This window comes from Heterodontus francisci, chromosome 41 (genome assembly GCF_036365525.1).
Source record: "Heterodontus francisci isolate sHetFra1 chromosome 41, sHetFra1.hap1, whole genome shotgun sequence".
NCBI lineage: Eukaryota > Metazoa > Chordata > Chondrichthyes > Heterodontiformes > Heterodontidae > Heterodontus > Heterodontus francisci.
The window spans coordinates 30771808-30795717 of record NC_090411.1 but is presented as its reverse complement, the minus strand read 5'-3'; the positions used below and the strand labels follow the sequence as shown (position 1 = coordinate 30795717).

The 23910-nt window shown below is 42.8% G+C and overlaps 1 protein-coding gene across 1 annotated transcript in view; it reads left to right on the top strand.

Annotated features, from left to right (window-relative positions):
- Nucleotides 1–18184, top strand: part of LOC137353669 (synaptotagmin-1-like) — a 65060-nt gene extending 46876 nt beyond the window's left edge. The window contains exons 7-10 of the mRNA XM_068020029.1: nucleotides 9144–9311; nucleotides 10647–10764; nucleotides 15668–15801; nucleotides 17581–18184. Coding sequence (XP_067876130.1) covers nucleotides 9144–9311; nucleotides 10647–10764; nucleotides 15668–15801; nucleotides 17581–17790 — 630 coding nt within the window. The 3' untranslated portion in view covers nucleotides 17791–18184. The remainder of the gene's footprint in view (nucleotides 1–9143; nucleotides 9312–10646; nucleotides 10765–15667; nucleotides 15802–17580) is intronic.
- Nucleotides 18185–23910: the final 5726 nt, after the last annotated feature.

The window sequence follows — 23910 nt, the reverse complement described above, 5'->3', positions numbered from 1 at the left end:
ATAACACTCGGGTGAAATTCCAGTCGTGAGAGCAGTGGGAACAATTTGAAGTAATAAATTATGAGTTGCTGCTGTGCATTGTTTAATGCACCTCACCCAAACCAGCTCCCCGAGTATAATGAGAGCATTAGCCTTGGATCAGTGGGTAGCACTCCTGTTTCTGAAAGTCATGAGTTCAAACCCCATCTCTGAAACTTAAGCACATAATCCAGACTGGCACTTCAGTGCAGTACTGAGGCAGTGATGCAGTGCCAGAGGTGCTGTCTTTGGATATTTTAAATGGAGGCCCTTTCACCCTCTCAGTGGATGGATAAGATCCCATGACACTTTTGAAGAAAGAGCAGGGGAGTTCTCCCAGTATCCTGGCCAATATTTATCCCTCAACCAACATCACTGAAAAGACAGATTATCTGGTCATGTATTTCATTGCTGTTCATGGGATCTTGCTGTGTACAAGTTGGCTGCTTCTTTTCTCTACATTACAAAAGTGACTACACTTCAAAAGTACTTAATAGGCTGTGAAGTGCTTTGGAACATTGTGAAAGATGCTATATAAATGCATGTTCTTCTTTTGCTTTGCCTAAACGCGGAGTGTTTGCTGCTGTTGGGTACAGAAAGAGAGGAAGAAGGTTGTTTATCACACTAACATCCCACAGCTTGAAAAGCACAAGCGTTCATCCCGCAAAAAATGTATATACTATAGACAACCATCATTACATGAAGGTCTGAACAGACATTTACAATTGTACGAATGATCTCCATTTGATTAAAAGCACTAAGAAGCATCTATTTTTAACCGCATGACCAGGGCTACTAGTTTTTTGTGACTGAATAACCCAAAATCCATTTTTATTGCACAGGATTACAGGATCATATTTTGCAATTCCATCTGATTTCCCCTGAAAATATATCAGCCTGGCCCAGTGAGTAGCACTCTAATCTCTGAATCAAAAGGTTCTGGATTCAAGCTTCAGAATTTGAGCACATAATCCAGGTTGACACTCTAGTGTAGTACTGGGAGAGTTTGGCATTCTCAGGTGAGGTGAACATTAGGTCTTGTTTACCTGTTCAGCTGGATGTTAAAGATTCCATGGCACTATTCGAAGAACAGAGAGTTCTTCCAGTGCCCTAGCCAACCAATGCCTCTCAGAATTGCACACCACAAAGTCATGTATACAACATCAAACACTTGAGACATTATACACTCAAGTCTTGATCAGTCTCTATACAGTTACCTTTGCTTCTTGTATTAATAAATTGGACCATGTGATGGATATGTATATCAGTTTATGTTATCAGTAAAATGTTTTTAATGAAAAATTATTTTGATATATTACCGTTATCCCGACTGTTCACGTCATGAAATGGCTGTCTGGATTCTGATGACACGAGGTGTAAGTGTAGAGATAATCAGATTGAGGCTTTCTTATCAATCCCCATTAAGGGCTGTAACCTCTGATTCTGTATTGCTGCCAGTTTGGGCTTTAGGTGCCCCCTTCAAACAGTGTGACATTGCAGACAATCTGGAAGGATGATTAATGCGTCTCCTGCTGGCTCCCAAAGAACAGGTGATTAAAGATTGACTTGGGCAGCTGTCACTTGGCTGGAGTAATTTGAGAAATGACAGATTGGAGCAGTTAGTAAGAGCCAGATCTTGACTGTAATAAACTGGGAGAAGCTGATTTATGAAGTAGACAGACAATGTACCGTAGGAGAAATTGGAGGGTTGAGTAGTGGAGATGCTCAGATAGCTTCTAACAATGTGAATGGTGAATTTTCACAGAAGTTTAGAGCCAAGAAATGTAATTATGTTCAATTATTTTTCTTTGTGTCTGTACTAACTTTGAACCAAAGGCCACAATCTCATATGGTGACAATGGCTGCTCACCAATCAACTGCGTCGAATCATATCCAGAAATTTATGTCTCACAAAGAACAAAATAATTGCACAGGTGAAAGGCTATTGCAAACATTTTTATCAACTTATTGAAGGTAACAGCGACTACCAGTAATTTCTTAGTGTATCTACCTATTTCTATCTGAATGTGTATTTTGTATCTCTAATCCCTTATCACCCAGCAGGCAAAGGCAGGCTTCATATATCACTAAGCCACTTGAACTAGAAGGTGACAAGTTAGATTCCCTGCACATGGTTGAGTTAACTCAGCTGGATCAGCAATTGGTATGCTACATTTGACCTCAGCAACCTCCTGGCTAAGGAGAAGCAAACAGTCCACTTCAGATAACTACCCAATAGTTCCTGCGGGAAATGGATTCCGGATGAAGACAGAAACAAGATTGCTGTGATGCCTTGCACATTTGACAAGCGTCCTGACATTCATGGGACAGAATTTTTAGATCCCGCAGGGGCCGAGAATGGAGGCAGGCGGGCACTAAAAGTAAAGCTGCCAGCTGGCCTACCAGTTCATCGGCTCCATCCCGCCCCGGTGCCATTTTCCCGAAGGCAGAATGGGGGGTGGGGGCGGCAGCAGGTCTACCTGCTTGCAAGCAGCGGGTGTCTAATTGAACTATTAATGGCCACTTAAGGCCAATTGTTGGAGGGCCAACAGGGATTTTCCAGTCAGCCTCCAGGTCACTGCAGTCCTCGGGGGACATTTTAGCTTCCGGGAGATGGCCTCCCAGTGGCAGATGGGGGGACCAGCATTCCAGGCAGGCTTAGAGGCCCTCCCTGGGTTCAGCAGCAGCTGTGGAGTGGTTTTTCCCCAGACAGTGGTGGCCCGGGTGCAAAGGCCATTTTTAATTTTAAATTTGAAAAAGTAGGAGAGAGAGGCGCCTCCATTTTGAGGCACCCTCTCCCTCACTTATTTGCCATGGCACCCTGCTGGTGCTTTCAAGTCTCCAATTGGCCCTCCAGCTTTGAAAGCCCACCTGCCATCCTTAATTGGACAGCAAGCCCGCCTCTGGTCATTAATTGGCCAATTCGGGGAAAATCACAGCTGTCTGTTTCCCACACAGCGTGGGCTTCTGATCCCTATTTGAGCCTGATGGAGGAGTTCAGAAGCCCACATGAAAATCCTGCCCATAGTTTGCATTCAAATGCTAGACAAATGTACAATACGGGGCCCAGTATCTGTGGAACCACACTATTGAAAAGTACACACTTTTAGGAGAGGATTGGGGAAACTGGAAAAAAATCAGAACTATCTTGCTATCCGCATGGCAGCTAACAGTGACAGATTTACGTGAAAAGTGTATCAACCCAATTCCTGCTGGCAGCCCGACCTCATCCCTATTCCTCCGAATAGCCCTGACCTAAACCAATCTGACTCCCACTGGCATCTCAAACGTAGAAATGAATACTTACAGCTGACAAGTCCTCCAGTCTTAAAAAGAAAAGGACGGACCTAGAATTATACAGTATAGAAAGAGGTCATTTGACCCATCGTGCCTGTGCCAGCTCTTTAAAAAGCTATCCAATTAATCCCACTTACTTTCTCATTCCCCACTTCCTTTTCAAGTATTTATCCAATTCCCTTTTGAAAGTTACTATTGAATTTGCTTCCACCATCCATTCAGGCAGTGCATTTCAGATCATCACAACTCACTGTGTTTAAAAAAAAAACTCATCTCCCCCTTAGCTTTTTGACAATTATCTTAAATTTGTGTCATCATATATGGAATATGAATTTTTAAGTGTTAACTTTGTTCTAATGAATGAATAGAGATAGAGGATCTGGATCGGCGCAGGCTTGGAGGGCCAAAGGGCCTGTTCCTGTGCTGTAATTTTCTTTGTTCATATGAATAAAATAAATAAAATAACAGACACTCCAGTGAACAGGCTCGCACAGGAAGTCAGGTTGGATTGGAGCTGCCAGCTTGAATCAAGTTAATAGGGGTTGCATCCACACACCCACCCCCACCAAATCGACCATTGCTTCTGTCCAACCTCTGTTTAAACTTTCATATTGTGCTTTTCCAGCGGAAAACTCATTCACAGGTTTGCGTATGAGTAATGAGCTTGATATTTGTATTAATCCCACTTAGGAGAAATCCGCACAGTCATTGAGGGAACATTTTTTATCTGCCAATTTCATAAATTCAATTAAGTACCGGGAGCAAGACAAAGTAGTAGCAAACAGAAGAAAACAAAAACTCTATTACCACTATACGCACATCTTTTTTTCATTAAACAACAATTTTAATGAAAAGAAATGTTTCACAGATTGGAAAATGGATGCTAAAGTGAAAGGGAGAGATTAGATGGGGTGACTGAAAGCTTGCCGAAGAGAAAGCTTTTAAAGGAGGAGAGAAAGGTGTAAAAGTGGGGGGCTGTTTAGGGAGAGAATTCCAGAGAGTGGGGTCTAGGTGGCGAAAGGCATGGCTGCTAGTGGCAGACCAAAGGGGAGAATGCACAATAGACTGGAGTCAGAGGAACAAAGTGTCTAGGGAAGAAGGCATACGGCTGGAGGAGATTGCAGAGATCAGATTTACGAGGGAATAGAGGGATCTAAAGATGGGGATGACAAGGATGTCAAATTTAACAGGTTGGACGACAGGGAGACAATGTGGACAGTATTGAGGGCTTCTGAGGAGAGGAGTGACGTGCTTTTCCTATAAAAGAAAGTAGAACCCTTAGCCGTTGATTGTGCATGGTGTGGGAAGATAAGAAAAACTACTGGAGAAAATAACTTGAAATAGTGTCTTGCATTTGCAAAGCCTGCTGTGCCTTAATAATACAGCACTGCTTAGAGGGCTTTTAAATACTCATATAACCTAATTTATGATGGGATATTGGTTTTTAATGTCATATTTAAACTGCATTGATTTCATGAGCGAATATATTCCTTAGCTATAATTGTGCTGGTTGGTATTTAATCACAAGCAAAAAGCATGGGGGAGGGATGAGTGTAGTGCAAAGCACAGGCTGAATGCAATTAACACAGTTAAAAGAAGGGGAGCATGGCATCATGCGCCAGCATCCCAAGAGCATGAACATTACATGGTACCACTGTGCTAAATAGACACAGCATCATGCCACAGCACACAAGAGAATGTGGCATTGCCTGCTGCGTCAAGCATATTTTATTTTAGGTTACATGATCTGTTAAAATATAAGCAAACTCTGCTATCTGCTGTGTGAATGAGTCTCCATTGATGTTTACCAAAGTTTACAGTGGGAGTCAAACTGATTTGAATTCAGTTGCTGCTTTATTTTCCAAGCACCAGATAGCATGACCAGAATAAAAATCTGAGTTCAGCTAAGGTGCTCTCTACTCTGTGTTTTATGTTTGATGAGTAGGATCACTTCCTGCAATACCCTGACAACACAAAATGTTGTTATACACTAACTCAATGCTTGCTGCTTTTAGCTGTAACTTTAAAAAAGGATTATTTGTGGGGCTTGGATGAAACTGCCAAGGCTGCATTTACTGCCCATCCCTAGTTGTTCTGAAAAGGTGGTAGTATTCCTTTTCCTTGAATCACTGCAGTCCTTGTGGGAGATGGTGTTCCCCGCGAGGATTGGGAGGTAGGGAATTCTAGGATATTGAACCAATGACAGTGAAGGACTGGTGATATATGCCTGCTTGGATGGTGTGTGATTTGGAGAGAAGTTCAGAGATGATAGTGCTCCCACGAACACCATCACCTGTAATGTTATTATTTTTACTCAACGTAGTTTGGCAAGCTGCAAAAGTAATGCAAGTCACACAGCACAGTATCTGCTGGCTCCGTGACATTACAAGTCTAAACTGCTCACTTAGCAGAAACTTAAACCTAAAGTTAATTATGCCACCCTTAAACTCCAGTTACCCGTTTGAGACCTGACACCAGTTTTCGTTCTCATTAGTGCTTGGCTGTACCTGCAGTTCTGTTGCCCAGGAGAGATCTGTGTGTATGCTTGGTTGCACAGATGCACAATGTCAGCTCCCAGCAGTTAAAATCTAACTGCCTGAAATTCCTATCAGGCCCAGCACACGATAACAACGTGAGTGGTAATTGATGTGAATTACCCGGCGCAAACTGCCAGCATGCTGAAAGAGCCCCATATAAGGCCTTAATGGCACCCTTGCCAGCTGAGAGCTGGAGAGAATTCCACTGACAGTAGTAATTGATCCTGGAGGGGATCGATTATTTTTGTAATTCCAGCAATTAGCTCCCTTTGGGGTTGAAGATAATAAAAATCTTACTTTATCTTTGGCCTGAAAGGTCCCAGTTGGCCCTGTGGTAGGTTGCTGCAGGCCACTTCGAGTTGTGCTGGTAGATCGGGGCAGCTGCCGCTGATGTGCATGACCAGCTGTCTGGACCATGTAAATAGCCTGATTCCCCAACATGGGATGGAGCCTCAGTTCCCATCAGTAATGGTACAGCATACTCCTCCCACTTCAGCATTTCCAGTGGAACAGCCTGATCAGAATTCTGGGCACTAAATGTTTGGAGTGTGGGAAGGAGCATCACTGTCCCTTAAGCATCAAGCTAACACCAGCTTGGTTTACAAAGTGATCAACAGACCCACTGCGCCACCCCCCGCTGAGCACTTTGTATACAGTTGTGACAATGTATTACAGTTAGGCTACAGGAGATTAGGGATAGAAGGAGGAAATGGCAAGAAAAACTCTTGCAGCCTGCATCAACAACAGGACTTGGGGTCAGTAATTATCACAGTTGCTACAGTCAGATCTGTAACTGCCCCCTTTCAGGCAAACTTGTGCTAGTTCTCATCGGGTCCTGATTCAGATTTATATGGCACTTTAGTGTCACTGTGAAGCAGAAAAGCCTTCAGAATTGTGCTAATGTTGCAGTATAAATACACCAGTGAGTGTAGTGGTTTTATAGAGAAAATGCTTTTTTTCTTTTCTATTCATTTAGCAGAAATTTTCACTTATTTGGTATTGACGTAAGTGGAGCTAAGTGTAGCAATTCAAATATTTTTCAGTAATTACTGACGCTAGTTATGTTGTTAAGCTAAATCTTAAACCCCAAGAGCATGTGGGTTGGGCCTATGCCGGAGGTTAAAATGCAATAGAACCGGAACATGAACCAAACCCGTCTCGAACCTGCCCACTTTTAGTTTTAACCGATGCGGGACGAATAGTGGGTATGTAATCTCTGCTCGTGGGAAGTGGGATGGTCATTTAAATATTATAATGAGTCTGCCTGCCTTCATTTTAACAGTCGCTACATTTTTAACCATAAGCAACTGAGTTTCTCATGCCCTCAGGAAGCTCGGCAGCTGAAGGAAGGCGAAAAGGGCTGAATCCATGAGGTAATTGTCTTTACAGCACTGCTTGTGAGCTAGAAAGAGCAGGAGTGTTTCCTCCAGGCCCAACAAGCCACCCAGTAAATCCCCACCTGACGTGATGTTTGCTCCACCACCCCCTGTCTACCATCAGAACGCCCCCAACCAGAATCTGCTTCCCCCAACTACTATTGGAAACTGCCCTACAGTGCAATCAGGGCCCCCTCAGACCATCGTCGGAACCACCATCCCCCACCGACGCAATCTCTCACTCTCCCAATAGCTGCCTGCTCTCATAGGCTTTGGCCTTGTGAAGCAGGCTTCCATCCAAAAGGCTGCCTGTAGGTGGAAACCACACTGAAAAAAATTAAAGGAGTCCTGCAGTTAAATTCTGCAGGCAACCTCAAAACAGCTCCATCGCGGCTTCCCACACCTCTCACCCCACACAGGTCTCATATCCAGGCTAAAGTCTGGGCCGTACAGTCATGGGCACTCATTATTGTACCCATTTATCATGTGCACCGAGGCAGTGGTTGTCAGGAGGGAGGCTACTTGACTATGGAGGGTCCCTGTCAAAGTATTAAACTTTCTAATTTGGCACTAATTAACAATCTACCTCAGAGGGACCACAAAATGGCTTTTGCATGAAATGGAAAATTGTTGCACTGATACCATAGGGTGTGCTCTTATGAGTTTAGATTGTTCAGCAGAGTGAAGGCAGCTTTAGTCTATATCCGTCTGACCTGGGAATGCTTGATGCTGATGCTGGTTGCCTGACAAACAAAGGGCACCATTTCCGCAGCGTTAACATGTCTTGTCTTAATGAGCATAAAATTCACACAATAAGAACAAACCTGCTTAACTTTGGGGTAGAGCAGTTCATCATTGCATATGGAAGAATGCAGCTCCAGCAAAGCAGCACTCTTGCAGTTCTGCATTGGTCAACCTAGTTCTATATTATGTACAGATCACTTGCCCCACTTTAACTCATCTAGCCGTACACGCATAGATCCTTTGACTCTATGCATCCTCAACTCTTTCTGCATGAACACTGGTGGCAAAGCCTTCAACTAACTTGGTTCTTTTTTAAATTCTCCCTGAACGCCTACACCTTGCTGCTTCTCCCCCACATTTAAGGGCCTGCTCATAACCTATCTTTTCAACCATGTTTTTGTCATCTCACCTAACTCTTCTACCATAGATCAACATCTTCACCTCTGTGAAGTGGTTTGGATGTTTTCTATCTTAAAGCTGCTATATAAACTCAAGTTGCTGTTCAAAGATAGGGAAAAATGTTTCTCGCTTGTACTGAGTTCCGATGAAGGGTCTTACCTGAACTGACAACCTAACATCTTTCAGACAACCCCACATTCCCAGTATTTTCTGATTTTACCCCAGTCTTCTTTTAATTTGTTCATGGGATGCAGCCATCGCTTGCAAAGCCAGCATTATTGCTCATCCCTAATTGCCCTTGAGAAGGTAGTGGCGAATCACCTTCTTGAACTGTTGCAGTCCCTGTGGTGTAAGTGCACCCACAATGCTGTTAGGTAGGGTTTTCCAGGATTTTGACCCAGTGACAATGAAGGAACGGTGATATAGTTCCAAGTCAGGATGCAATGTGACTTGGAGGGGAACTTGCAGGTGGTGTTCCCATGAGCCTGCTGCCCCTGTTTTTCTAGGCGGCAGAAGTTGTGGGTTTGGAAGGTACTGTCGAAGGAGCCTTGGTGAGTTGCTGCAGTGCATCTTGTATATGGCACACACTGCTGCCACAGGGTACCGGTGGTGGAGGGAGTAAATGTTTAAGGTGGTGGATGAGGTGCCAATCAAATGCTTTATCTTGGATAATGTCAAATTTGTGAGTGTTGTTGCAGCCCCACTCATTCAGGCAAGTATAGAGTATTCCATCACACTCCTGACTTGTGCCATTTTTGCTTTCCTTTTTTAGATACCATATTCGGAGCTTGGTGGCAAGATCCTTGTGATGTCAGTGTACGATTTTGACCGGTTTTCAAAGCACGATGCTATTGGCGAAATTCGGATTCCGATGAGCAGCATCGATCTAGCCCATGTAATTGAGGAGTGGCGAGATCTTGAGTCAGCTGAGAAAGAGGAGGTATGGAGTTAACACTAAGACAAGCTGACTGCAGTTTATTACAGACTTCCTGAAGGACAGGTTCTATTAGTGAGAAGGAAACTGTATCAGTAAAGCAAGTTAAAAGCAAAAAGCACTCTCTCAAAACAGACCTGAGAAAGAAGATGTAATCCCTCTCCTGGACAGGGACTATGATCTTCAATTAGGAGAAAGGAGAGACAATTCTGAGACTGCCAGTGTGGCCACAGATCTGATTTTGAATCGAACAGCCCAGTTTTGGGGTGGCGTCCCAATAATCTGTGCATTCAAAACCAGACATTAAAGCCTCAAAGTTGCAAAACCATGTTCCTGTGAAGCATCTTACATGTTTCACTGTGTTAAAGGCGCTATATAAATGCAAAGTTGTTGTTGCGGAAGGGCAAGATTAAGCTTAGAGGTCAGTACATCTGATTTGTGGTGCTCCCAATTTTCGGGCCATTGATTTTAGTTGTGGGGCTTAAAACTCTGGCTTTTGGTGCCTGTATTCAAAAAGAAATGTTCTGCACATATATAAGGGGGTCTATCTAAAACACAAAATTATCCCTAATTTAGCACATATTAGCTTGTGGGGGTAAATTCACTTCGTGTTCTTAGGGGAAGCCATGCTCAAAATAAGTTCAGGTCAGAGTATTGTGTGACATTGTTATAGCTACATGTGTGATCCACCCTCCCTTCGATCTCAGCTCCCTGCTGGGAGCACAGGATCAGCGCATTGACCCTTAGCTTAGCAACTCACTCAGAAAAGCCACCGAGTAGAGGACCCTTTACTCCGCAACTAACTGTGCTTTAATGATCTGGGAATGCTTGATGATGACACTGGCTGTTTGAAATGGAAATTACCCCATTTCCAAGCACCAACATCCCTCCCATTAGTGTGTAAAAATAACTACAATAGCAACTCAGATAAAAAAGACCTTAACCAGAGATCAATCATAATTTTGAATGTGCATTGGAATAAACCTATAATTCTTACCATATGGCATAATTTATTCATCATTTTGACAGTGCAGTGTTTTGTTCTGTTTTACGCGATGCACAGTATATTGTGCTAACACCATTTATTTGCACAAATGGATAGTGTATGCAGGATAGATATTATATCCATCAGAAAATTCGATGTGATAATTGAGAAGTCATCAGCAGCATGGAGTGTTCTAGGATTCACTTAAGATTCAGCCAGAAGCCTGTTGCTTAGACTAAATATAAATGCAAGTAGTTGTTGCTTAGACGAGACACGGTCAAAGTTCATTTGTGAGGAACCTCCGTTACTCATTTCTGTTATGAAATTTTCAAGAACATTTTTGCCATTTCTTAAAGCAAGAGAAACTGGGCGACATGTGCTTCTCTCTTCGTTATGTACCGACGGCAGGCAAGCTCACAGTCATTGTACTGGAAGCCAAAAACCTCAAGAAAATGGATGTGGGTGGACTATCAGGTAGGATCTAAGTGCTTTAAAAGTAGATTTTTGCTTGAAATTGTTGGGTGAAGTTAACCATACACTGCTGCTGTGCCTCAACACTGCTTATAAGGTGAAAGAGAAGATTCATAAAGTGGCAGGCAATGACCACGTCCAACAAGAGAATCTAACCTCCTCCCCATGACACGCAATGGCACTACAATCTCTAAATCTCCCACCATCAACATTCTGGGGGACAACATTGACTAGAAATACAACTGGACCAGTCACAGAAATGCCGTGGCTACTACAGCAGGTCAGAGGTTGGTTATATTGCATCAAGTGGTTCACTTCCTGACTCCCCAGAGCTTCTTGGCCACCTATAAGGCACACATGAGGCATGTGATGGAATACTCTCTGCTTGTCTTGATGGGTACAGCTGCAACAACATTCAAGAAGCTCAAAACCATCCAGGACAAGCAGTCCACTTAATTAGCATCCCATCCACCAACTTACACATCCACTCCCTCCATCATTTGGGCGGCACAGTGGCGCAGTGGTTAGCACCGCAGCCTCACAGCTCCAGCGACCCGGGTTCGATTCTGGGTACTGCCTGTGTGGAGTTTGCAAGTTCTCCCTGTGTCTGCGTGGGTTTCCTCTGGGTTCTCCGGTTTCCTCCCACATGCCAAAAGACTTGCAGGGTGATAGGTTAATTGGCCATTATAAATTGCCCCTAGTATAGGTAAGTGGTAGGGCAATATAGGGACAGGTGGGGATGTGGTAGGAATATGGAATTAGTGTGGGATTAGTATAAATGGGTGGTTGATGGTCGGCACAGACTCGGTGGGTCGAAGGGCCTGTTTTAGTGCTGTATCTCTAAACCAAACTAAACTAAACTAAACATCATCAGCCTTCCATGGCCACAGTGTGCACCACCTACAGGAAAGTCATCAAAGCTTCTTTAGCAGCACTACTCCAACCCATGTCCCCCACCACCTAGAAGGACAAGGTCAGCAGATGCATGGGAAAACTATCAACTTCAAGTTCCCCTCCAACATGCCCAACTTGGACAGGTGCTGCTGTTCCTTCATCGTTGCTTGGGTCGAAATCCTGGCACACTCTACTGAACCATATGGATTGGAGCAATTCAGGAAGGCGGCTCACCACCACCTTATCAAAGGCAACGGTAGATTCATTTCTTCCTTTCCTTTACTTTTGCTCTCTCTCGGTTTTGATTCCCCATAGCTCTCTCCTCATCTCTCTGTCTTTACCCATTTCTCTATGCCCATCTGTCATGCCCTCCCTAGTCATTGTCTTTCTTGCTCCTCTCTGTCTCTTTGCTTTTGTCTTCCTCCTACGTATTCACGGATTTTGTTTAATCATTTCACACTGGTCAATGTATATTTAAGGTTTTTTTCCATCATATGTACATATCCCTTGCAAGACATATAACCTACAACAGTCATTAATGTATTTCCCAAGATATTATGAAGCTGCACCTTAAATCCATTTGGAACAAATGCCATTAAAGAGGAAGCTCTAACAACTTCTTAAAAAAACACCAAGGCATGTGTATAAATTGTATTTTAGGAAACTGATGAAGACAACAAGAGATTAAATTCACACCAGGAATGGTGATATGTGCAACTGTTATTGATTGCATATGTGGGATGGGAAAGTAGGAGGATAGAGAGGGGAAGGTATCCTGGGGTTTAATTTCCGTCTATTTGTGCCAAGTTTCCTTGGCTCTTGAACTGTATCCGACCCCTTTGGTCTTAAAATAACGCAGTGAATCTTCAGTTTGATGCCATTATAAAGTAATTTACCCAGCCTGCTAGATTTCATCTGCAGGGTGAATAAGTGTAAGTGTACTTAGGAGTCTGAGATTCAGCACAGACCACAGGTTAAATTGGGCTGAACTGAATTCAATCATCTCATACATATGGTCTTATTCACAGTAATTCCTAATTAAGTTTAGATTATTAACCCTGCTGGGATTATGGGTGAAACCTGCTGCGCGGATCAGGCTCTGGTTAGGTTGGGATCAGGTCCAGGTGGGTTGCTGTCTTAATGGATTTGTGTGAATGTGTGTGGATACCTTATCATGTATCATGTAAGTGAAAAATAGATGTTAAGAACAGAGAATTATTTGTTAAACATAGAAAATTTACAGCACAGAAGGAGGCTATTCGGTCCATCGTGCCTGTTCTTGGGACTCAGATGACCCAGGCAAGTCTGCATTTATGGCCCATCCTTGCTTGCTCTGTTTGTATAACTGACTAGCTTGCTAGGCCACTTCAAAGAACCAATTAAAGTGACACATAGATCAGACTGGGTAGAGGTGGCAAATTCTCCTCCTTGAATAGGAGCAGCAAGTGAAGAGCATTGGTGCACACAGGTTTTTGTGACAAGCCAGTAACTTCCATGACCAAATTACCACAAATATTAAATTCAGTTTCACAACTTACCCAAGATGGGATTTAAGATCACAACCCCTGGGTTAGTCATCAGCCCTATAACCACTGCACTAACATACCCATAGAACAGTTTATTACGCTAAAGGAGCTGTATAAATGCAAGTTGTTGTTGGTAATAACAAAATAACTGAGATGATCCATTAGCATGGACAGATTAATATATTTTACACTGCCAAAAGGAGCCTAATGTGCTGGAAACTGAGGGTTATGTGCTAAATGAGAAGGTGGATATGATTAACCAAACAGAGATTTACAGAAGACCAGGGGAATAGGAGTGAGGTTCTTATTGCCAAGGATAGAGGTGGCAGAAGAAATAAATAAGGGGAGTATAGCACCAAAGGTAAGGGAGGACATTATAAACAGGGGCATTGGCACATGATTAGAATACAACTGATCCATTTTTCTGATAAAGTCTAACATGATCCTGCATGTTGTCGTTCTGTCAGTTTAAAAGTATAGAAGATATTGCGGTATATTACAAAGAAAGCAAAGCAGAAGCACTTAAACAGGAGTATGGATGATAATTCCAGGTCCTTGCAGTTCATGAAATGCAATGCAAGTCTAAAAATATTTTGTTTCCTTTGATGATATGTGCATATAAAAAAGTTGGAACAAAACACGGTCATCAAGTCCACTGCATCCGCAGACCATGTACAATGTGCCCGATTAGACTCTACCCATTTGATCTCTGAAGTGAAAGTCCTGTATAAATGCTCCCTAATTCCCAAAGCTAATGAAGCAACACTCCAGAATGTCTATCCATCCCCAAATATCCAACGTTCAATCTTGGCTGGTTGCTTTCCGCAGCTTTCATTCCCTTAGCCAAAGCAGCTTAGGACTCATCTCGTTCAATGGATGAGCTGATATAGCATTCTTCTTGATACAACAACTTGCATTGATACAATGATGTTAATAAAATGTCCCAAGGCACTTAATATAGAAGAGAACAGATGTCAAATAATGGTAGGAAAGAGGTGATCAAAAGCATGGTCGAGAAGCTGTTCTTTGAGGAACATTTTAAAGATGGGGACAGCGCAGTTACAAAACAGGGAGGTTTAGGAAGGGAATTCCAGGAAGTAGGCCCAAGGCAGCTGAAGGCTCTTCCACAAATGCAAAAAAATGGGGAAGGGTGATACACAGGAGGCTAGAAGTGGATGAATGAATTGACTTGGGCTGTAACGTAGAGTTGGAAAAGGTTAGGGTGGGATGAAGACAATGGAGAGCACAGGGAATGAGTGGAGGTGGGCAAGGAGGTTGATGAGTGAACAGGCTTAATTAGGTCAGAGTCCAGACAGTGAAACTTTGGTTGAATTGGAGCTTTTCTAAAGTGGTACTCTGAGAGACAAGTGTGCAGAAAGGTTTCACTGGCATGAGAATATGAGGTAGGGGCAAATCTTTAATTTACCTTTATTCTGTTGGCTCCCTGCTCTCCCACTGTTCATTGGAACCACAGAACCATTGATATTTATGGCACAGAAGGGGGCCATTCAGCCCAAATAAGGGCCCAGCCTCCACAAGAAACCAATTTTGCATGTCAAGCTATTAGAAATAGTTTGAATGTCACTTCAAAATAGTCTGGAGAAAATGTAATTAAATGGAGAGTTTTAAGCACAATCTGCTCTGATCCGACGTGCCAGCTGGATGTCTTTGTGCATAATGGAGAAAAAGAGCTATATAACCTAATCTCACTTTCTAGCTCGGCTCGTAGCCTTATAGATTACAGCACTTCATGTATATATCCAAGTGCTTTTTAAATGTGATGAGGGTTTCTGCCTCTGCAACGCTTTAAGGCAGTGAGTTTCAGACCCGGCTGAAAATAAATTCTCCTCAACTCCCCTTGAATCCTTCTGCCAGTTACTTTAAATCAAATGCCCCTGGTTACTGTCCTCTCTGTTAAGGGAACTTGGTCCTTCCTATCCACTCTATTTAGGCCCCTCATAACTTTATACACCTCAATTAAATCTCCCGTCAGCCTCCTCTGTTCCAAAGAAAACAATCTCAGCCTATCCAATCTTTCATCATCGCTAAACTTTTCCAGTCTGGCAACACCTTCTTAAATCTCCTCTGTATCTTGTTAAAAATAATTTCCATTCAATACTAGCTCTGAAGGTTTCTCTTCCAAACTATTAGGAAGTCTAGATTCTGAAGGTAGGCCATAGTCACATCACAACCTTTGACCTAGTTAGGATGTAGTTTCTTGGGTGAAGCAGTTTTGTTTGGTTATCAGTTCATTTATTGTTAAGTAGCTGCCAACACAAACATTGCAGTAACCTCAGGAATAGCTTTATTACCAGGAAGATTTCTGCTAAAAGCATCCCTGCAACCCTACAGAACCCAAATGAGGCAAGTTGGCCGTAGCACTCAGAGGGTTAGATATTGCATTGAATGTTACATTCTGGATATTTTTCAGCCTTACATGGCAGCATGTTATATCTTGTTTGCAATTATTCCAATGTCTCCCCTAGATCCATATGTGAAGATACATCTCATGCAGAATGGCAAGCGGCTGAAGAAAAAGAAGACTACCATTAAAAAGAACACTTTGAATCCATACTACAATGAGTCGTTCAGTTTTGAAGTACCCTTTGAACAGATTCAGGTATGGTCAGGCCCTTACATTCACTTGCAAAAACGCTGTCAGATTTCACTTGTGTGTTGTCTGCCAACAGAATACCAACTAAAGATAGAGGATGGATTCACTCAATTTTGAAAACTTCTGACAAGTATAATCTTCATGGAACAGCCTTGAGATGAAGCTTGTAGCTCTGAAACATCCCTTGTGTAAAAGCAGATCTTTGAATCCTATGTTTTCATCTTTTGCTTTACTGAGTTTCCATGGTAGCTATTTAGGCCAACAATCCCTTCCTACTATCCTTCATTAAAAAGGATTTCTAGTATAGACATATTCCTGAAATTCTCCAACAATCTGTTTACTGTGCAGATTGTGATATTTCTGTTGTCACCCTCATTTCTGGCTACTGTTTCTAAGTAGGAGTTATTGGCGGTCAGGTCAATAATTCCTGAAAACCTGACCCCGTTTTGAACATTTTGTTTTGAGTTGCATTTATCAACACATGTTCCAAAGGTATGCTCATGTCTGCCAGAGGTTTTAACACAAATTGCTACAAGCTGCAGTATAACACAAATCCCTCCCTTGTTTTGTGGCACTCATCAGTAAAGATTTTCCATTGATCTTTATCTCTATTTTGTCAGCAAAATGTGTATCAACGATTCACATTAACATTCTGCTGGATTTTTACATGAATGCACAAATGTTCATGAGTAACAGGTAGGAAAAGAATTGTATTCATACAGCTATTGTGATTCTCACTTACAAAAACCCTTATCCACCCTCCCTGTTGAATTAGCAGTAACTGTGCACAATTACATGGTCTGTAACTCTTACTCTATTGAATAAACAGAGACTCTGTACAGTTATATGCTTAGAAACCATTACCTAGCTTAATACAGCAATTCCATGCAATGAGTAACCCTTATCCTACTGGTTGAGCAGTAACTCTGCCCAGTTACACAATGAGTAATTCCTACCCTGATGAATGAACAGGAATTCTGCAGCTGTACAGCATGTAACTTTTACCATTAAATAAGCAAGAACAATATCTTACATTTTAACTTACAACGTGCTGAATCATAGAATCATAGAAAGTTTAAGGCACAGAAAGAGGCTACTTGGCCCATCGTGTCTGTGCCGGCCACCTATTCGTATCCTACCTTCCAGCATTTGGTCCGTAGCCCTGCAGATTACGGCACTTGAGGTGCATATCCAGACTCCTTTTGAATGAGTTGAACATGAGTCTAGAAAGTACAGTCAATTTTGGGGGCAGAATTGACATCATCTGGGTTGTGGGGAGGGCTTTGGAGCAGAATCCATTTCCTCCTCTCTGGCCAGATTCTGGAATTCCAAATGTTGGGTTGGGTCCTTCTTCCACCTATCCTTGCCCCTTGTTGTGGCATTACATTTGGGGGAAAGACTAGATATCAGAGGGATCGATTGCTCTGAGGAAAGTAGCTCATCATAATAAGATCTGGTCAGCAGCGACATTCCTTTTTTGGGGCATTTGATTGGAAAGGCCCCATCACAGAGTGGCAAGCTGCCATGCTGATATCCCACTGCTCCGTAGTGCCATATATGACACAAACACCTGTCGCGGTGATGCAAATTGCCACATCCCCAGATTTGGGACAGCTTCATTGCTCCAGCAGATTGACGGGCAAGATATCCCAGCTCACTGTGCATCTGGCTGCATGGTTCCTGAGCCATAATTTCTAGGACCTCTGGTTGAATAGAGCAATCTTGTGTCTTGCCTTTGCTATATAAGCAGTGCTAATTTTCATTTTTTATCCGTTTATCTTCCAGAAAGTCCAGGTGGTCATTACCGTACTGGATTATGACAAGCTGGGAAAGAATGAAGCTATTGGCAAGTGTTTTGTGGGATGCAATGCCACCGGCGCTGAGCTTCGACATTGGTCTGACATGCTTGCCAACCCTAGACGGCCTATTGCTCAGTGGCATACCCTCCAACCTGAAGAAGAAGTCGACATTGCCCTGGGAATCAAGACGTCATGATATCGCACTCAGGCCTTTAGGAGTTGCAGTAGTTGAATAAGCTTTGAACAGCCGTTTGTTTTTTGTGGCTATTTGTAAAATATATAACAAACAAGTTGTTGATGAACCTACACATGTACCTGTTTCAGGATGTCAAAGTATGCTCAGAATAACCTTGAATAAGCCCAAGTGTTTCTCTATTTTTCAGGCAGTCTGTGCTCATTGATTATATTCAAGGGACTGTTTTTATTCCAGACCTGGTTGTATCGTTATTTCCATTATCTGATTGTGTAGCGTTGTGCCTATGTTGTCAGGAGAAAGTTGGAAAGCAAGAGAGCAAGAACCACGGGGGAGGAAGAGGATGGCAGAAAAAATTGAAAGCAAAAGAAAAAATGAAAGCAAAATAAAAGATGCAAAGGAGATGGAATGAAGGAAGAGAAAAAAAGGGAAAGGACTGTACACCAACCCCCTAAAAACATGCTCAGAGACTGCAGTGAACAGTCAGAATTCTATTTTGTGAACAGAAGTATGATCTGTTGAATAAAACTTAAGTTATTGTTCCTCATGATTCTGTAACTGGTGGTAGTAATTGGAACACTGTTTCTTGATGCCCAGCTCTTGTTCAAATAATAATAGGATAGCAATATGCTTACATATTTGACAAAATCTTCCCACCACAATCATACCAGTCACTTCTCTATTACAACAATCACAGGTCTAAGCCAATAACAACAACAACTTGTATTTATGTAGCACTTTTAACATAATAAAACATCCCAAGACACCACAGGGGTATTATAAAACAAAATATGACACCAAACCACATAGGAGATATTAGGAGAAATGACCAACGGTTTGGCCAAGGAGGTAGGTTTTAAAGAGTGTCTTAAAGGAAGGAAAGTGGTGTAGACAGACTGAGAGGTTAGAAGGGAATTCCAGAGTTTAGGGCCCAGGCAGCTGAAGGTAAAGCTGCCAATGGTGGAGTGTTTAAAAGCGGGGAAGCTCAAGAGGCCAGAATTAGAGGAGCGCATATTTCTCAGAGGGTTGTGGGGCTAGAGGAGATTAAAGAGATTGAGATTACAGAGATAGAGCCACCTTAATAGAATAATTTAGCCTAAGAGAAAGATGCAGCAAAGAACCATATCCCGTTTTCTTTTCCATAAGAGCTCAAGTATTCTTCAAATGGAATGACAAAAAGATAATTTGAAATATCTTCTGATTAATTTAAGAGCAGAGGTTGAAAGCACTGCAGGCTGTTTAGTGTCGCCTGAGCAGGAGCTTCACCAGAATTAATGCAAAAGTATAAAGTCAGGCATATGTTCAGGCAAGAAGATTGATAGTCACATCAAACGCTATAGAGCCCATTAAATGATCAGTAAAGGGCTTTAGAGTCTATTAAATGATCAGTAAATTGGAATTATAGATAAAAAGCCCTGCCAGTTCAGATGTATCTCCATGGCAAAAGGGGTTGTAATTCCCCAGCAGAAAAATAACAAAATTCATAGAATCTCACAGCATAGAAGGTGGCCATCTGTGCCCGCTGTTTGACAGAGATATCCAATTATTCCAATCCCTGGCTCTTTCCCCATAGTCCTGAAATTTTCTCCCCTTCAAGTATTTATCCAATTCACTGTTGAAGGTTACTATTGAATCTGTTTCTACCGCCCTTTCATGTAGGGCATTTCAGATCACAACAACTTGCTATGCAAAAAAAAAAATCCTCGTCTTACCTCAGGTTCATTTGCCAATCACCTTTAAATTCTCCTCCAATTGTTTTTGGACAAACAGTATTTCATTTAGATCCCATACAGTACACTTTCTTCAACAATATCAGTGTCAGGGTTGTTATGCAATATTTGTCATGATTGCTTGTGGTGTGTATGATACTGCTTTTCCTCAGTGATGTTTGGATGAATTTCCCCATTATTTGGATATCAGCAGAGAAACTGTATTACCACTGTAAGTATAGTCTAGTAATTACTTGGCGAGGTCAGAGGGCAATCGCTCAATCCATTCTTATGGCATCTCTGTGACTGCAATCCACCCCCAAAACCATATCCCAACACCCCAAGGTGCAGCTCATTAAGCCACCTACTATTTCACGTTGTTTAGAGCACTGAATATTTCTGTAGATAGAACTATGCAAGGATCTGTTCCACATCAGAGGACTTTGGTTAAAATAACAGGTGAGTACCACTCAACACCTTTGTGCATCTCACTATTGTCTAGAAAAATTGTATTTTTTAATGTAGAAATGTGGGTAATTTAAATGTGGTTTCCTGTTGTCACCTGGTAATGAGCTAAGTTGCAAGTATAGTAGCTAATGGGGGACCTAATTAAAATATATAAAATATTAAAGAGCTTAGATGAGATGTACCCAGATATTACTTCAAAGTAGGGCAAGCCAGTAGAACATAGAAAAGTAAACTTAAAACCAATTACAGAAAAAAACTTTACAAAGATGATAGATGTTTGGGATAATATGCTGGGCGGGTGTTGCAGAAATTCAAGTGCATGTTAGGGTGCGAGAGTAAGGGTACTAAGGGTTACCAACTTGTACCCAATGGTCCTTTCTCTTCCTTTTGTCGTATGTATATAAGCATTTGTCAAACTGTTTTGCAAACCTGCTCACTTATTATGTTAGGGTGCCCCTTTCAGGAGAAAGTTGATCACTACAGATGTTGTATTTTTCTGTGCTGACTTTCAACGTGTTCTGATTTCCTGTACTAAAATCATTATTTCGACAATGATAAATGTTTTATTTAATTCTTCATTTATATTCTGTGGAGTCTCCCTGTACCAAACAGGTGGAGGGACAGGCTGGAGATCTGGTTCCAGCCCTAAAGATGGTCGTTTAGGGAAGGCGACTGGCCTTCTAATTTTGCCTCCCACCTTTATTCTGCTTAACACTTTTCTCTTGACAGCACAGATCAGATTGAGAATTCACCATGTGGGGAAATGTGACCAACTAGTGATTATACTTCCTAAGGGAGAAGAGGGAACTACTTGAGACATTCCCAGTGCAGTCCTGATGAAGTGTAGCAGCAGCAACAACTTGTATTTGTATAGCGTCTTTAACACAGGAAAACATTCCAAGGTGCTTCACAGGAGCATTATCAATCAAAAAAAAAGACTGCCTGAGCTGCTGACTTTTGGATGAGACTTTAAGTTTAGTTTAGTTTAGAGATACAGCACTGAAACAGGCCCTTCGGCCCACCGAGTCTGTGCCGACCGTCAACCACCCATTTATACTAATCCTACACTAATCCCATATTCCTATCACATCCCCACCTGTCCCTATATATTTCCCTACCACCTACCTATACTAGGGGCAATTTATAATGGCCAATTTACCTATCAACCTGCAAGTCTTTGGCATGTGGGAGGAAACCGGAGCACCCGGAGGAAACCCACGCAGACACAGGGAGAACTTGCTAAGGCCCCACCTGCTCTGTCAGGTGCAGGTAAGAAATCACATTGCCCCATTTTGCAGAAGAGCAGAGAAGTTCTCCCTGGTGTCCTGGCCAAAATTCATTCCTCAACCAAAGTCACTAAAACAGATTATCCAGTTGTTATAATATTACTGTTTGTGAGAGCTTGCAGTAAAGGCTTGCTACCCGACCCGAACCCGATGGGTCCTGACCGACATGTGTTGGGTTCGGGTCGAGTCGGGCCCCTCTTCCGGGTCTGGCTTTCGGGCTCAGGTCGGGTCGGGCTGAGTACGGGTCGTGCTCGGGTTGGGTCGGGCCAAACGCACACGGTAAGTGCTCTGCTGGTAAGTATTAAAAATAAAAAAACTTAACTGAGCTGGGAGTCCGGGACAAAACTGAGTCTGCGCAGTGAGTGAGTGACGTCAATATAACATCATCACGCATGCGCTGCAGCTTCATGATGCTTCCCAGTCGGAAGGTAAGTAAAGGGATGGTCAGGTCGGGCTCGGGTCGGGTCGAGTGGGGTCGGGCTCGTGTCGGGTCGGGCTCAGGGTAAAATTGGAGGGACTTTGGCCGGGTCGGTCTCTGATCTACTGTGGATCGGTCGGGTTCAGGTTGGGTTCTTTTTCCTGACCTGAGCAGGCCTTTAGCTTGCAGTGCGCAAATTGGCAAATGCTTTATTTTATTCGTTCATTAGATGCCCATCCTTAATTGCCCTTGTGAAGGTGGTGGTGAGCTGTCTGCTTGAACCACTGCAGTCCATGTGTGATAGGGAAGGAGTTCCAGGTTTTTGACCCAGTTCCAAGTCAGGATGTGTTGCTGGAGGAGATCTTGCAGATGGTGGCGTTCCCATGTGTCTACTGCCCTTGTTCTAGGTGGTAGAGGCCGTGGGTTTGGGAAGTGCTGCCAAAGGAGGCTTTGCGAGTTGCTGCAGTGCATCTTGTAGATGGTATACACTACTGCCACTGTGCACCGGTGGTGGAGGGACTGAATGGTTAAGATGGTGAATGGGGTGCCAATCAAGCGGGCTGCTTTGTCATAGAGTCATAGAGTTATACAGCACAGAAACAGACCCTTCGGCCCATTGTGACCATGCCGGCCATCAAGCACCTATCCTAATCCCATTTTCCAGCACTTGGCCCGTAGCCTTGTATGCTATGGCGTTTCAAGTGCTCATCTAAAAACTTCTTAAATGTTGTGTGGGTTCCTGCCTCTACCATCCCTTCAGGCAGTGTGTTCCAGATTCCAACCACCCTCTGGGTGAAAAAATGTTTCCTCAAATCCCCTCTAAACCATCTGCTCCTTACCTTAAATCTATGCCCCCTGGTTATTTCTTCCTATCTACCCTATCTATGCCCCTCATAAATTTGTATACCTCAATCAGGTCCCCCCTCTGCCTTCTCAGCTCTAAGGAAAGCAACCCCAGCCTATCCAGTCTCTCTTCAAAGCTGAAATTCTCCAGCCCAGGCAATATCCTGGTGAATCTCCTCTGCACCCTCTCCAGTGCAATCGCATCCTTGTCCTGCATGGTGTCGAACTTCTTGAATGTTGTTGGAGCTGCCCTCAACCAGGCAAGTGGAGAGTATTCCATCACACTTCTGACTTGATAGTGGACAGGCTTTGGGCAGTTAGGAGGTGAGTTACTTGTCTCAGAATTCCTACATTGCAACTTCAAAAGTAATTCATTAGCTGTAAAGAACTTTGGGACATACTGTAATTGTGAAAGGTGCTATATAAATGCAAATCTTTTTGAGTTAAATTTGTTCCAAGACAACGTATCCAATGCTGGAAGGTTGGACTCAGTAATCCATGCAAAATTAATTTCACTAAAGCCATTTAAGAGAGATTTTACTGAAAGCTGTTTCTTGCATTGTGTCAGCCAGGGTTGTCCAAGCTAATGTCTTTGTTGACCGCTTAGAGCCTCAGGGGTCCCATAATAAAGAAAAACCTGCATTTATATAGCGCCTGGCACAACCTCAACACATCCCAAGGCGTTCTAGGTACTTTTGATGTGTAGTCATTATTGCAAAGTAGGGGAAAGGGGCAGCCAATTTGTGTACAGCAAGGGAAATAAAAGCAACAAGATAAACAGCCAATTAAACTTTTTTTTTAATTCATGGGATGTGAGCATCACTTGCCATCCCTAATTGCTCTTGAGCAGGTGGCAGTGAGCCGCCTACAACTGAGTGGCCTGCTCGGCCATTTCAGAGAGCAGTTAAGAGTCAACTATACTGGTGTGGATCCAGAGTCACGTATAGGCCAGACCAGATGTATTTTTACAATACAATAGTTCCATCATTATTAATGAGACTAGCATTTTCCACATATTAATTAATTGAATTTAAATTCTCCCAACTGCCATGGTGGGATTTAAACTCATGGCTCTAGAGCATCAGTCCGGGCCTCTGCATTACTAGTCCAATAACATTACCACTATACTACCATTCTCTAAAATGTTGGTTGGGGGATAAATGTTGGATAGGACACCAGGAGAATGCCCCCGCTTTTCTTCAAATAGTAGTGTGGGATTTTTTACATCTACCTGAGACAGGACCTCTGTTTAACATCTCTGAAAGACAGCATGCCCTCAGTTGTACACTGGAATGTCAACCCAGAATATATGCTCAGACCTTTGGATTGTAGCTTGAACCAATAAGCTTCTGGCTCAGATTAAAGAATCCTACCACTGAACCAAAACTGGCACATAAAG